Source organism: Anomaloglossus baeobatrachus, chromosome 8 (genome assembly GCF_048569485.1).
Source record: "Anomaloglossus baeobatrachus isolate aAnoBae1 chromosome 8, aAnoBae1.hap1, whole genome shotgun sequence".
Lineage (NCBI taxonomy): Eukaryota > Metazoa > Chordata > Amphibia > Anura > Aromobatidae > Anomaloglossus > Anomaloglossus baeobatrachus.
In genome coordinates, this window is record NC_134360.1 from 192923910 (window position 1) to 192939801 (window position 15892).

Here is a 15892-nt window from a genome sequence, read left to right on the forward strand (position 1 = left end):
AGGTACCTGTGTACTCAGGAGAAATTGCACAATACATTATATGGTGCATTTTTTCCTGATACCCTTGTGAAAAAAAAGCTACCTGTTTGAAAAAACAATTTTGTGGTAAAAAAAAAAAGAATAAAATATTTTCACGGCTGAACATTACAAACGTTTGTGAAGCTTCCAGGGGTTCAAAGTGCTCACTAAACAGCTAGATAAATTCCATGAGGGGTCTAGTTTCCAAAATGGGGTCAATTGTGGGGGAGCTCCATTGTTTAGGCACTTAAGGGAGTCTCCAAACGCAACATGGCGTCCGCTAATAATTCCAACCAATTTTGCTGTGAAATGGCGCTCCTTGCCTTCCGAGTCCTGCCGTGTTCCCAAACATTTTGATTTCCACCACATAGGGGGTATCTGCGAACTCAGGAGAAAATGCACAATACATTTTATGGTGCATTTTTTCCTGATACCCTTGTGATAAAAAAAAGCTACCTGGTTGAAGCAACAGTTTTTTGTGGTTAAAAAAAAAAAATTTTTTTTCTTTTCACGGCTCAACGTTCTAAACTTCTGTGAAGCCCCCAGGGGTTCAAAGTGCACATCAAACATCTAGAAAAAATATTTGAGGGCTCTAGTTTCCAAAATGGGGTCACTTATGGGGGAGCTCCATTGTTTAGGCACTTCAGGGAGTCTTCAAACCCGACGTGGCGTCCGCTAATGAGTGCAGCTAATTTTGCACTCAAAAATTCAAATGGCGCTCCTTGCCTTCCGAGTCCTGCCGTGTGCTCAAACATTTGATTTCCACCACATATGGGGTATCTGCGTACTCAGGAGAAAATGCACGATACATTTTATGATGCATTTTTTCTGATACCCTTGTGAAAATACTAATTTTTATGGCTAAAGTAACATTTTTGTGTTTAAAGTAAAATTTTCATTTTTTCTTCTACATTGCTTTGGTTGCTGTGAAGCTCCTAAAGGGTTAATAAACTTCTTGGATGTGGTTTTGAGCAGAGTGAGGGGTGCAGATTTTAGAATGGGGTCACTTTTGGATATTTTCTGTCGCCTAGGTTTCTCAAATCACTCCAAATGTGATGAGGTACCTAAAAAAATTTATTTTTTGTAAATTTTGTTGGAAAAATTAGAAATTGCTGATTAACTTTGAACCCTTCTAACTTCCTAACGGAATTTTTTTTTTTTTTTTTTCCAAAAATTGCGCTGGTGTAAAGCACACAAGTGGGAAATGTTATTTAGTAACTATTTTGTGTGACATATCTCTCAGATTTATGGGCATAAAATTTCAAATTTTGAAAATTGCAAAATGTTTGCCAAATTTCCGAAATTTTCACAAATAAACGCAAAACATATTGGCCTAATCGCCAGGATCCGTTGAAGTGTTCCAGAGTTATAACCTGTCAGTGACACTGGTCAAAATTGCAAAAAATGGCCGGGTCTTTAAGGTGAAAACAGGCTGGGGGCTGAAGGGGTTAAAAAAAAACAAATTTTTTTTTTTTTTTATTCAATTACATTTATTAAAGAACAAAATTAGTAATCTTGCAATTTTCACAGGGGCTATCATGGCTTTTTTAGACTTATAATTTATGTCTATCCAGGAACCGTTTTCATCAGTCTCATTATCACAGAGGCAGAAATACAATATCTGGTAACGCCTGTATACTAAGCTAATAGAAGATGTCTATATCCCAGTCTATATCCCAGTCTATATCCCAGTCTATATCCCAGTCTATATCCCAGTCTATATCCCAGTCTATATCCCAGTCTATATCCCAGTCTATATCCCAGTCTATATCCCAGTCTATATCCCAGTCTATATCCCAGTCTATATCCCAGTCTATATCCCAGTCTATATCCCAGTCTATATCCCAGTCTATATCCCAGTCTATATCCCAGTCTATATCCCAGTCTATATCCCAGTCTATATCCCAGTCTATATCCCAGTCTATATCCCAGTCTATATCCCAGTCTATATCCCAGTCTATATCCCAGTCTATATCCCAGTCTATATCCCAGTCTATATCCCAGTCTATATCCCGTTCTCTCCATCAGGACAGGAAGAGATGACATCCTATTCTTCGGTTATCAGATGACTGTGGGCTGTAATTGGGTGCAGCAATTAGTCGCCTGCTCTGAGGTCACCTTTCTGCATACATGTAAAGGGGCAAGTTTGCAGTTAATTATTGATCTTTGGGACTATGAGGATCTGAGGTTGTGGGTTGTATTAATCATCTAGGCAGATTAACAATGCAAGAATTTTTCTCTCTTGCGTACATTCTTACAGCGACTATAGTCCTTATGGTCTTACAGATGACGGATATCATGACCGTAGCGTGTGTGTCCAGCTCCAGCCAGCAACAATAGTTCTTAGGATAGTTCCTCAATCCAGACGACTGATATCAGACGGTAACATTGGTATCCAGCTCCAATCTCTATAGTCCATTCATGTGCTCCAGGATCCAGCCACAGCAACCGATCCTCATCCTTCCACGTCACAGCACCAACTCCCTAACTAAGCATGTGGCTCACTCTTCCACCTCTCCCGGGATCAGCCCACTGGTTTAGGAGAGGTGATCACATCCCACCCCCTTAAACATTTGTTACGTGAACTCAAAGTATGCAGAAGGTTCCAGAAACCCAGTCTGAAAAGATGTAGGGAAAGCCCCCTACAGAGAGGGACAAAGATTCACAGCCCTTCCTACCCCCCACCAGATGTAGGACAATGAATCCTACTGTAGACCTGGTAACATTAGAGTTCTCGGATGCCAACTACGATGACACACTGTTACAACCCCCTTTCCCCTTCTAAATGTGTACAGACGAGCGACCTTAAACTGACAAACAAGCAAATCTCTATAAAACACAACATTACAATTGACATATCCTACACTCCCTGCTGGAAAAAGTCCAATAGTCTTTAGTTCATAGCCAGCTCTTCACAATCTCATGGCTGACATTTTAAAGGGAACCTGTCGTCATGAAAATGCAGTTTAATAACTAGAAAAACTGAATAGCTTTTTTTATATCTTCTGTTAAGACTTGGCATAACTTGTATCTTATTTCCTAATTGCCCTCCCCTCTAGGCGTATGCATACAGAGATTGCGGTCAGTCACTGACTAGGCCCGGGTACTGGACTTTTAAGGGGAATCTGTCTCCAGGTTTTTGCTACCCCATCTGAGAGCAGCAGAATGTAAAGTCAGAGGCCCTGATTCCAGCGATATATCACTTACTGAGCTGTTTGCTGTCATTTTGATAAAAGCAATGTTTTCTCTGCTGCAGATCTAGTAGTTATACAGCGCTTATGAAGATGCTGGACTACCTGGCAGCAGGACAAGTAGTCCTGTAATGATAATCTACTGCTGATTTAAACTGTGATTTTATCAAATCTACACTAAGCAGCCCAGTAAGTGACACATCGCTGGAATCGGGATCTCAGACGATATATCATGGTGCTCTCAGATTAGGTAGCAAAAACCTGGTGGCAAATTCCCTTTAAGGGTAGCTCTTAAGTATTCTATTCTCTGCATATCAGATATTCTGCTGAGCAAATCCTGGTATCAAGGCGGCGCCATTTTCTTCCAGTATAGAGCAATCGGACATCTGGCAGCTGTTAATAAGTGAAAGAACAGTTTGGAAGAATCTTTAGCCATCCCCTTAGGGACAATATTAAGCAAGTATAGCAGGGGATCCAAATTTACCTCCATGTAAAGTACTTTTGACTCCCAGAACCAAGTATACGGAGGCAAAACCAGAAGATTTGGTGTAATGAATCCACAGATGAACAGCAAATATCTGGAATTAAGCCTATGTAAATGTTCTGGTGTGTGATACCAGAACATGAGTATCTTGTATTGATTTTCTATATACAGAGTGCAAATTGACATTCTGGCTGCTTTATTCCAAATGGTCTACCAGATCACAGTTTTAGGATAGGCTTACTTTTAAATACATTGCTCCTATTTTATTTTATTTTTTTTGCAAGGTTTTTAGAGGAAACTGGTTGTAATGCCGCGCTATTCACCACTCCAGAAATTCTGATCGATTAATGTCTTTTCATTTTCATGCACAGGTCAACGTGTTTCAGGAGTACTCCTCTCCCTTCATCAGGACATCAGGCAAAAGAACATCAAAGACACTTGTTCTTTTGCCTCATGTCCTGATGAAGGGAGCTGAGTACTCCTGAAACGCGTTGACCTGTGCATGAAAATAAAAAGACATTAATCGATCAGAATTTCTGGAGTGGTGAATAGCGCGGCATTACAACCAGTTTCCTCTAAAAACCTTGCATCACTATCCTGGGGCTGCAGCTTTTCTACCGTTGTCTAAATACGAGTATAGGGGTTGTGACTGGCACAACCCCTATAGGTGAGTGCTTTACCTTTTATCCCCTTCGTTATTTATTGAATAAGACCCTTTTACACTTCTCTTCCGTAGTTTTTATTTTTTTGCATTTTTAATAAACTTTTTGTTTCCAAGCAAAAAAACAACTAATGACAAGCAGGACTTTCTAATCTCTTCAGTATCATTTGTCTCTAAATAGGCACCAAATCAAAGCCTACTGTTAGGATTTCCAATGGGACCACAACCAAGCGCAAGATTATTGAAGCAGAAAGTCGGGAATCTAGCAGGTCTGTTGAAATATCTATTCAGGTTTAATGTGAAAATAAACTTGAGACACTGTCTTTTGTTATGTCCGCTCTTCTGATCTACTGATTTAGCTTCACATTAGGACTTTCCGCCTCCCTCCTCTGACCTTGAAAATTTCAGACCATTGGTGACTGAGAAAGGCCAAGACATATTAGCTAATGATATTTTATAATAAGATACTGCACTCCTTTTCAAGCTATTATTGCATTATTCTAGTGTTTTTAAAACCTTTTTCATTTTTGATAATTACGCTGCAAATTGTACATTGTGTGTTTTTTCCTTTCTTCTTGCTTTTTTATAGCTCTTCGACAAAAAAGTCTGCTGACGAAGGCAATGATTCAGGACTTCAGAAAAAGAAGGGAAACAAACTCGGCGTTTGCACTGCTCAGCGACCAAAAAGTGCCCCAGCTGCCCTGTCAAAAAAGCAAGGTATCCTTTTAGAGGACTACAGTAACTTTATGGCCTGTTTACGTAAAGGAACCTGTCAGGTGTAATATGCACCTAGGACCACGAGCAGTTCTGGGTGTATATTACTAATCCCTGCCTAACTGTCCCTGTATACATTAACATGGATAAAAAGATCTTTAGAAAAATTATTTCTAAAGATCCCATATGATATGCTAATGAGCGCAGGGACTAGTCGCAAGGGAGTTATATCCCCTGACTAGTCCGCCCTCTTAGCATGTTAGCACACCCACAGAGGCGTACAAACATGCTATTCAATGTGGCATCACCAGCAGTTACATGAGTATCTGTGCTCGCTGTGACCTATCTTCTGAATGCTGGGCACTTCCACTCATGCGCAATAGACTGCTCTGAAGCCGGGACACGTACACCCGGCTTCATACGGTGCATGACTGGAAGTGCCCGGCATTCAGAAGCACGATCACAGTGAACGCTAGTGACGCTGCATTGAATAGCATGTACGTACACCCCTGTGGGCATACTAATATGCTAAGGGGGCGGACTAGTCAGGGGATATAATGCCCTTGGGACTAGTCCCTGCGCTCATTAGCATATCATAAAGGATCTTTAGAAATAATTTTTCTAAAGATCTCTTTATCTATGTTAATGTATACAGGTGACGGTTAGGCAGGGATTAGCAATATGCACCCAGAACTGCTCGTGGTTCTGGGTGCATATTGCACCGGACAGGTTCCCTTATTATCCACAAGCTGCATGGAGAACCCGCAATGTCAATTGACTGATACCGCAGGTCTGACATCTGCTGCCTATTACTACTTAGTGATGATGTTTATTGCAAAATTAACCATTTGCACAGCAATAGTGACACTGATTTATTTTAAGCATACTTATCTTTTTTTTTAATTTTTTTTTTATTATTTTTTTTTTTTTTACGATAATGACTTGTTTGGTAGGCATTGGTGCTATGCTGATTTGGAATAGAACATTATTCCTAATTTAAAAAATCATGGCTGTCTTCTCCTGCAGCTGCGGGGACGTTCTGGTTAAACTGTGTATGTCTCCCACCCTCCTGAGTACTGGGTATACAAATCTGCCCCCTTATCACAGGCAGCTGAATATTTTCCATGGCACATTGATTGCAATGTTTAGTTGGTCCTTCATAAAAATGTTAAAAAAGGGCTTTCTTGTCACATTTAAACATGGTCATGGGAATAAAAACACCACATTCTCCAAGAAAGCAAATATGGTAAATATTAAGCTATTCTCATCTCAGCTTTTTGATTCTTCAAGAGCAATACATTTCTCGGTCGACCTAGCCAATTTAGGACGTGTTTTGTTTGTTTTTTTTTCCAAGAGAAGTTGTAGTTTTCAGAGACCTCATTCACATTACTAAAGAATTTAATTACAAAATATAAAAAAGCAATTCTTAGTTTATTTTCATTTTTTACCAAATTTACTGTGCAGAACAAATAATTCAAGAACATGATTATGCAGGCTTATATAATAAGTGACGCCAAATTTTATATAGTTTTTATATTTTACTAAATAAAAGAAATCGCCATTTGCTGAGATCTATACCATTTAAAATTTTTGTGCCGGTGAAGCTGTCTGTATATAGGCTTGTTTTTGTACAGTGAACTTTACTTTTATTGGTATTTTGTGGTACATACAACACTTAAATTGCGGGGGTTTTTTTGTTTTTTTTTTTTTGTTTTAGGTGTAGTTCTTACATTTTGACTTTTCTTTCTCTATGAAGTTTACCAAATTTAAATTTGATTTCTTAGATCTGACTTAAGGACACAGCAATATCAAATATGCTTTATTAATTTTTGTTATACATTATTTTGATATGGGAAACCGGGATGATTTAAACTTTTCTACTTTAATATAAATACTAAAGTTAAAGTATTGTATCACAGTCTTGGCTTCATAGAGGTGGCAAGATGGTGCCAACGGGGGACTTCTGCAACCCATCTGCACAATAGAATTACGTTGTTGGAAAAGCTGGGTGCTGTTGCAATGCCTAACACATGAGTGGTGGACACTGCAACAGCTCTCTCATTAGGATCGAGCCATTAAAATATTGCTGATTTGACAGCAGTAGGTAAGTGATAAACTGCAGAGATTGGAGCGCATTCTTATTGATAAGGAGAAATTCCATAGTTTTCGGGAAATCTACGTCTTAATAGTGAATGTCTGCTATAATCTCTGATTGAAGGTCGCTGAAAGCCGGTGGAGAGATCCACTCCACACAATATATCTGGTATGAATTCCTTCTCTGTGAAGGTGCACAAGAGTGATGTGCTTTATTTCTAGAAGCCTTTTATAGAACAGTAATGGGTTAATCGCTTAGTAAAATTCCTAAGTATGCCATTGGCTATATAAAAAGCATATGCAAAAAGTCTGACATTTATCCATTTTTGGAATTTCCCTTCTCCGTGCCTTCCATTGCTTGTGGCGCCGTTGTCACGTAGCTCCGGAGTGCCTTATCTTGAATCCAACCATAGCTCGAGGGGCCCTTGTCTCATGACGTCAGCTGCTGACCTTGGTGTACACATACTTGCTTTCCTGATATGCAGCAGTAATCAGTAAACAGTCGCTCTCTTCTTACTCATATAAAAAGAAAGTTTGGTTATAGAAAAGCATATAGAAAAATATTTTGTATTCTTACATTATTGCTACCTGTTAGAGGCCTTATCGGTGTAAAATAGCTTGAATCTGCAGTGTGTAGTTTGGGATCAACTCTCCTGAGCCCGCTACATACACCTGCACTGTATGTGACATGATGTACTGTACATGTATTATGAGAAGGGGTTAATACAGTTGTAGGTGGTGTCAAGTGTATATTTTTGTCCAATAAATTATCATTTATAAACTGGATTATGCATTTACTTGGGTTGGTTTTGTCTTTAAGAAAGATATGAAAAATCGAGCATTTTCACGGCCTGCTTGTGCAAGAGAATATGGCAACAATGCTCTACATTAAATTTATTTATAACACTGGTCATAATTTAAAATGGTGTTTTTATGAATAAATACACAATTTTGGACCTCCTTGTTTTGTATTCATCTTTTCTAGCATGACACATTTTCACATAGACATTTTTGTTCTCTTTCCAGGAGATGCCTCTAATGTGCCGAAATCTGTTTCCACCAAGCAACCGGAAGCAAAACCAGACACAAAATTGGGAACTCATTCTCCCTCTCCAGACAAGCATGTACCCTTGAATAAAAAGACTACAAAACCCATTTCTGTTTCTGCAAGCAAAACACAACCGAATGTGTCAAATAATAAACATGGAGGCATTAAAACTTTGGTTCCAAACCACAAGGAGGCCAAAGCCAAAATACAGTGTACTTCTTCTAAAACTTCCATTCAAAATCATAAGCCACCTCAAAAGAACCAGTCTGCTGCAATAAAAACCAACCACAGCCAACGTGCAGTGTGTAGCGAAAGACACCCTCCTAAACCGGATGCTCGTGAAGGCCTGGTGTCCGTACTAAATGAAGGCAAACAAGCTGGCAAGTGTAAGATTGTAGAAGGAGCAGACGGTCCCGAAGATGTGCCATTATCTGCACATGAGTGTTGTCAGGATTTTTCAATGGGCAATCAAGAGTCTATGATCCAGAAGCCTAATTTAGAGCACTGCCACTGCCAAGAAAATAATGCTCCAGCATCTGTTCTTCCTCAAAGATCTAATTCTAAAAAAGGTTTGACACAAGTGATAAATGAAACAAAAGCGGTAAATGTTGACAAGAGCGGGGCAGGTGATGTGCCTCTTTTGAATCATTCTAGCGAGCAGAAGTCAGACTGTAAAAATATCTGTGACTCAGAGAACTCGAAATGTGCTGACAGTTCAAGTGAAAGCGAGTTGTGTTCTGTAAAAGAAGTTGAAAGAGTTCCAAAACAAAAAGAGCGAGAAAATATGGAATTTCTGGAAATGTCTCCGACAAGTGGCACAAATATGCAACGGCGAAATAATGATATGGAGTCATGTTTACAAGGTGTCTCTGGTAGTCGACAACCTACAGTGAATGGCTCTGAACATTTTGTGAACTGTTCTATACAAGGTCAGATCTCTGGGTATCATAGAGATCTGGACATTGGAGAGGCAAATGATAGCCATGAGAACTCCGATATGCATTTCATAGGCCAATGGAATAATCACTCAGGCATGCTACATGAACGCGAGAGTCCAGAATCTGAGAGTGGCAGTGCAAGTACATCCTCTGATGACATCAAGCCAAGGTCTGAAGATTATGATGCTGGTGGCTCCCAAGATGACGATGGCTCTAACGAAAGAGGAATCTCAAAGTGTAGCACTATGCGGTGTCATGATTTCCTTGGGCGAAGCAGTAGTGATACTAGTACTCCTGAAGAATTGAAGGGTTACGATGGTAGTTTAAGAATTGATGTCAAAATGAAAAAAGACAGCGCAGAGTTATTTCGTGTCAACTCTACCAGTGATGATGAAGGACCTAGAAGAAGAACCGAACCATGGCTTCAAAGGGACGGTCCAAGGCACAGTGCAAATCACACCACTGTTTGCAGCAGTGTACAGTTTTCTCAGGAGATTGAACATCTTTCCTCATCAGCTGATGAGACTGAAGACGAACGATCGGAGGCAGAAAACGCCGTAGTCCAGCAACCTCCACCAGAGACTGTTGTGCAGCCTTACCAAGGAATCGTTAACTTGGCATTCGATGACATGGCTGAAATTGACACTGAAAATCAAAGGGGGGCTGGCAACAAACCTTTTGTGAGGTCTGTCCTTCTTTCTGTTGATGAATGTGAAGAACTCGGATCAGATGAAGGGGATGCTCACCATTCACATGCACGAAAAGCTGGATCGGTCACTCCTGATGTTTTTGAGAAAAACATCACAGATGGTCCTTCCAAAAATGAAGAGGGCAAACAGACAGAGAACGCAAATGAACGTGCTTCTTTGCCTAAAAGTCATGAGGTTTTAGAAGAAAATTCAGTTAGCGGACAAGAAAATGAAGAATCCGCTGCATGCAAGGGCTTTTACAAGCCAACGGAAAGTGAACTTAAGTCACAGGCACGGCCATGCCATTTAGATCTGTACACAGAAATGCCCGCTGAGGCACAAAGGTTTTGCTGTTCAAAAACTTCTAATGCTTGTAAGAATCAGTTTCTTGACTACCAAGGCAGAGACAACCATGCACCTTCCTCTGAAAACTCCAACACTGCTTTATCTGCAGGTAATGAACATTAACTGATAGAGCTGTAATTTAATTTTTATTTTTTTTTTGTTCCCCTCCCCCAATGCAGTGTTCAATAACTATAAGGAAATTATATAATTATTACAGATCAGTATCCTTTTTTCAATATATTTAAGATTATAATAATCCATTTACTTGACAGAATAGTTTCACCTTGTACAGGCACTTGTAAATGTTTTCAGATACTACTTCATGAACTGAGGACTTCGTACTAGAATGCAGTGATATCGCTGATTTCCGATCAATGATTTCTGATCACAAGGTCTTGGTAGGTTGGCATTCGACTGGCCCTTTTACTTGAACCAAACCTGAGATGGTATATAAATATCTCTATTTCTGTAAATAGATTAAATTATTTAATTTGTGTAATTTATAGTTGACATTGATTTACTGGTCAGTGTTCTACATGTTAAGTGCCACCATCTAATTAATTTATTTTTTTATCCGACATGTCCTTATATAAGCATGTATTGGTACGGGCACAATGCTTGATTAATCTAACATCTATGGCATTATATTTCCAAAATGTGCTCCCTCTATAATTATATTAAAATGAATGCAGATAAAATTGGAGGAATTGCCATTATAATATTTTGTCCATTACTTGTAAATCACTTTTAATTTTCCAAATTGCATAAGTTATAGAAATTTGACAGATTCTTTTAGGTAGCCCCTTCATCTTTTTATTATTTCACTATAATTTCTCTCCTTTGTATTTTGAAACATTCTGTGTATGAAACTGCTGTTCAGAAAGCTTTAACTGTTCAGACTATAGGAAAAAACAGAATTAAACCAAATCTTAAATTTTTCTAATGTTCTTTTTCCCCAGACAGGGGGTGGAATATGACATGCATAAAGCAATAAAAAAAATAGATTTGTACTATGTATTCAATGCAATACCTGGGCTCCTGGCAATGAAACATCAGGTAAGCTAAGGTGGAGCCACATAGAAGGACAAAGAGCAATCCGGTCATAAGATTTCAGAAAAGCATAAGTGACAACATTTTTTTTGTGTTTAAGCTATTCACACAGTCAAGTTTCACAAGCAACCACACATTCAGGTCCCCATACATCATAAGTACCCGTCAATAGAAGGCTTGTTAATAAGACTGCAATTCTGACTGCACCCTCTTCCGCCTACACACGAGCATGCTCAGTTTGGCTAAGCATGTGTATGTTTTCAGTTTAGAGAGGGGAATATGTTGCCCCCATACACCATATGGCAGCCGCCTATCTCCTTGGGGAGCAAGAGGATCTAAAGGTAACCATTTCACTTGACCAATCATTTTCTTTAACATCATCTATCGGGGCAGATTTGTGCCTCCATACACATTACATATAAAAAATTGGCTCGTTTAGCCTTCTTATATACTGTTTATTGGGGCCTTTTAAAGTGACCGTCCACCCTAGTGCTGAAAAGTGACTATACATTTTATCATTTATTGGCACCCTACCTGGTGCCCTCCATTTACTTGAATACAGGAATTGTCCCAACGCTAATTTCAGTGAAGGGGGCAGAGCAAGGTAGCTGGAAGTCACCTACTCCGCTGCGGGGCCGTCCTATATGTTCTGGTCCTATGGGCGTCCCTGATCTCGGTCCAGCGCCTTCTCTACCTTGCAATCGCCATCCTCCTTCTTGCTTCATATGGACGACGCATCCTACGTCTTCCACACAGTGCCCTCTATTGGGCACGCACACTTCTCTGCCATGTTGGGGGGAGAGCAAAGTATTGTAGTGCACATTGACCTCTCCCCGCAGCTGCACCTTATAATACTTCTCTCTGCCATGCTGAGAGCAGAGCAAAGTGCGTAGGAGCGCAACGAAGGACACTGTGTGGATGACACAGGACGCGTCGTCCACACGAAACAGGCAGGAGAACAGTGATCGCAAGAATAGAGGAAGCGCTGGGTGAAGATCAGCGATGCACATCAGATCAGATCGGACCACTCCACAGGCGAGTAGGTGACTGGTTCCCTTTAGGGTATGTGCGCACGTGTGCGTATTACATGCAGTTACGCTGCATTCTGCACCGCAGCGTAACTGCATGCGTCCTGCGTCCCCTGCACAATCTATGGAGATTGTGCAGGAGCCGTGCACACGTGGCATGTTAGAACGCAGCGATTCGGCTGCTTGCCGAATCGCTGCGTTCTAAGAAGTGACATGTCACTTCTTTCGTGCGTTCTGCATGCTGTCTATAGGGAGAGGCAGCATGCAGAGCGCACGAATCTGCCGGCACCATGCGCTTCAGAACGCAGCTTTTCAGCTGCTCTCTGAAGCGCACATTTTCGGTGCGGTGCAGGGCGCACACATGCGCGCACAGCCTTAAGACCTTTTCCCATTGTCAGACCCATTTCATAATAGGTGAGAAAAGTATCTCATATCTTTGCTATGTTTATCTGCAAGCAGATAATGCCAGATTGTATTGCCTTATGTATGTCATCATCCTCGATACTTTGCATGATATTACGTATAAAAAAATCAGATTCTAAACAATAATTTAATTCCTTCAGTATTTTACATTTATAATTCTTTCTCCAATTAAAAATATTCAAGTATGTAATTATACATTTAAAACTGCTTAGTCATTCACATGCTTAATTACCATCTGGCTTTGTTCTTTTGTCAAAGCCGTTTTAATTCCCCCACTATAGCGTGCATTGTATGGGTGTATAAATTGCTGAAAATGGAAAATGGAGATTAGTTGATGTTTGTCAAATCCTTGTTTGAATATATAATTAAAGACTAGATAAAGCTCAGGCTATCCAGACTGCTTATAGGGACACATCATATGCGAAGACATTACATTTATAAAAATAAAAAAAATGGGCATTTGTTCCATAGATACAATGGAGGTCCCCCAGTTAGTGGTTTTGGCAACCAGGGATGTGGGCCATTTGGGCTAGCTGTCATTACATGGACGCACAGGGTGAGCAAGCACGAGGATATTCAGTTCCGGAATATGGAGAGACTGCCCAACTTTATTTTTGTTGTGCCCCTTTTTTCTTGTACTGTGCTCCCATATTATATCTTAGTGTGCCTTTTTTAAATAGGTTTCATAGATCCTTACATATTTACATATTTTACCGAATATCCAAGCACTTTCTGGTTTTACAGGTTATTAGTACTTCGAGATTTCTAATTGGAGAAGGACAGTCTTATTATCTAAATACTTTCCATTAGTTAGGTGACATGTTCAGCATAAAATGCTATGTACCCAATATGGGGCTAGTTAATTACCCTTTTGTATTGCCACGGTTCAGGGTTGTGATGTGTATTGCTTTGTCAAACCATTTGTCTTTTCTCAAATAACCCATTTTCTGTATCAGAAACGTGCTTGCTAGGGGTTATTTTGCTGCTTCTTGTTAACTTCTAAACAGTAGCTTTTTAAGAAAAACTTGCTGTCTAGAAATCTATGTTCGTGAAACGTCTATGTACCTTGCTGTCTTAATTGATCGTATGTTCGTCTTCAGTGACTATGGGTAAAAGAGCATAACTGTTTTACAATGTACAGTATTATGAATTATTTCAGGGCACATAGATGATATTGACTCAATGGCACAAACCTGCATGTATGACCATCGTCCTCCAAAGTCCCTTTCTCCCATATATGAGATGGATCCTGCCGACGGCATTGAGCAGAGGCTGAAGACCGAAGCTAGAATAATGGATCTTGAGTTTGAAGATCAGCAGTTTGTAGAGAGGGACTGGACACTGCTGAGACAGCTGCTAGCTGATCATGGATCAGATGTTGATATCATAAACTCGGTCCCTGAGGATCTCAGTCTAGCACAGTATCTAATCAATCAGACATTGCTCTTAGCTAGAGAAAATTCCAAATCTCAGGGCAAAGCATGGGGCGATTTATCATCTCCATTCGAGGACTCTACAAGTGTCACAGTGACTAGCTTTTCTCCTGACGAGTGTTCCTCCCCCCATGGAGAATGGACTATCCTTGAATTAGAAACCCATCACTAGATTTGCTATTTTGCTTTTCTCTCTTTTTCTTTTTCTTTTTCTTTTCTTGCAAAGTCTTCACCAGGATTTCTTACTGGTAATTGCTAAATATTGTTCAAATAAATAAACCGTGCAATTATTTATATCCAAAAGTTTATATATATGTCTGCAAGTCTTACGATCTTGCACAGAGTACACCACATTGCTTGTATAGACATATGGCCGATATGTAAGGTTACTATTTTTTACCAACAGTACATCATTATCACATATTATAGTAAAAAATAATAATTGATATACAAAAAAATATATACAGCAGCGGCACGGGCCAGTCTGAAAAAAGCTTCTATTTAAGAAAGTCACAACATTTTCATTCCCATGTGTTTACAATGAAGATTACCGAGTGAATTGATGCAAGTAGTGCCAAAGAGCACAGTTTAATTTAGTTTGTTTTGCATTGATTGCTTGAAGAAGACATTGGCATGTCAAGATATATTATTTTTTTTTTTTTTTTTTTTTTTCCTTTTTGGTATTTGGTAATTAAACAATTTCTCTTTGGAAAAATTCTGATTTTAGCATGAATGCCCTGTAATCATTGAGTTTGCTTTTCAATGCATCTGATAGGCCAAAATGTAAATAAAATCAGAAGGAATGACATGAAAATTTTTAGATGTGTGTAAACGTAAATATAATTGAAATAATAAAAACCTTTTTTTTAAGAGTTTAAGTCTGGTAATTGCTGTTAAGTGTTTGGTTAATTGTTTAGATGTTATTAAACCATTCCATAAACTCTATTAATGACCAGCAGGGACTTTGTTTGGAGGATTTGGTCAAGCAATTTTTATATATATATTGTTTTACTGCATGTAGGCTAATCTTTAAAGGGAACCTGTCATGTCCAATATGCACTCAGAACCATGAGCAGTTCTGGGTGCATATTTCATTTTTAATCCCTGTCTAACCGTCCCTGTATACACTAGCATAGATAAAGAGATCTTTAGAAAAAGTATTTCTAAAGATCTTTTATCATATGCTAATGAGCGAGGGGACTAGTCCCAAGGGTGTTAGTTCCCCTTGCCAGTCAGTTCCATTAGCATGTTAGTACACTACTGTGGGTGTGCTAACATGCTAATGAATATGCAGCATCAGAGAATGATCTCACTCACCTCTCCACCGCCATTACGTCAGACGCGCTCAGTGCGCATGGCCCCAAAGTTTGGGTCATGCGCACTACTTCAGTTTGAAGCCAGGACGCGTACACCCGGCTTCAGTTTGGGTCATGCGCACTGAGCCGAAATCCCCCGTCTGACGCGATGGCTGCCGAGAGGTGAGTGAGATCATCCTCTGAAGCTGCTTATTCGTTAGCATGTTATCATGCCCACAAGGGCGTACTAACATGCTAATGGAGCAGACTAGCCAGGAGAACGAAGGCCCAGGGGACTAGTTCCTGGCCTCATTTGCATACGATAAAAGATCTTTAGAAATACTTTTTCTAAAGATCTCTTTATCTATGCTACTAGATACAGGGACGGTTAGGCAGGGATTAGCAACATGCACCCAGACCTGCTCGTGGTCCTGGGTGTGCATATTGCACCTCACAGGTTCCCTTTAGGCCATGTGCACAC

At 39.8% G+C, this 15892-nt stretch overlaps 1 protein-coding gene across 1 annotated transcript in view; it reads left to right on the plus strand.

Annotated features, from left to right (window-relative positions):
- The window catches only part of BTBD8 (BTB domain containing 8), a 138133-nt gene extending 123145 nt beyond the window's left edge, over window positions 1–14988 (plus strand). The window contains 4 exon segments of the mRNA XM_075322323.1: window positions 4536–4623; window positions 4944–5071; window positions 8189–10291; window positions 13843–14988. Of these exon segments, the coding sequence (XP_075178438.1) occupies window positions 4536–4623; window positions 4944–5071; window positions 8189–10291; window positions 13843–14288 (2765 nt within the window). The 3' untranslated portion in view covers window positions 14289–14988.
- The last annotated feature ends 904 nt before the right edge of the window (window positions 14989–15892 follow it).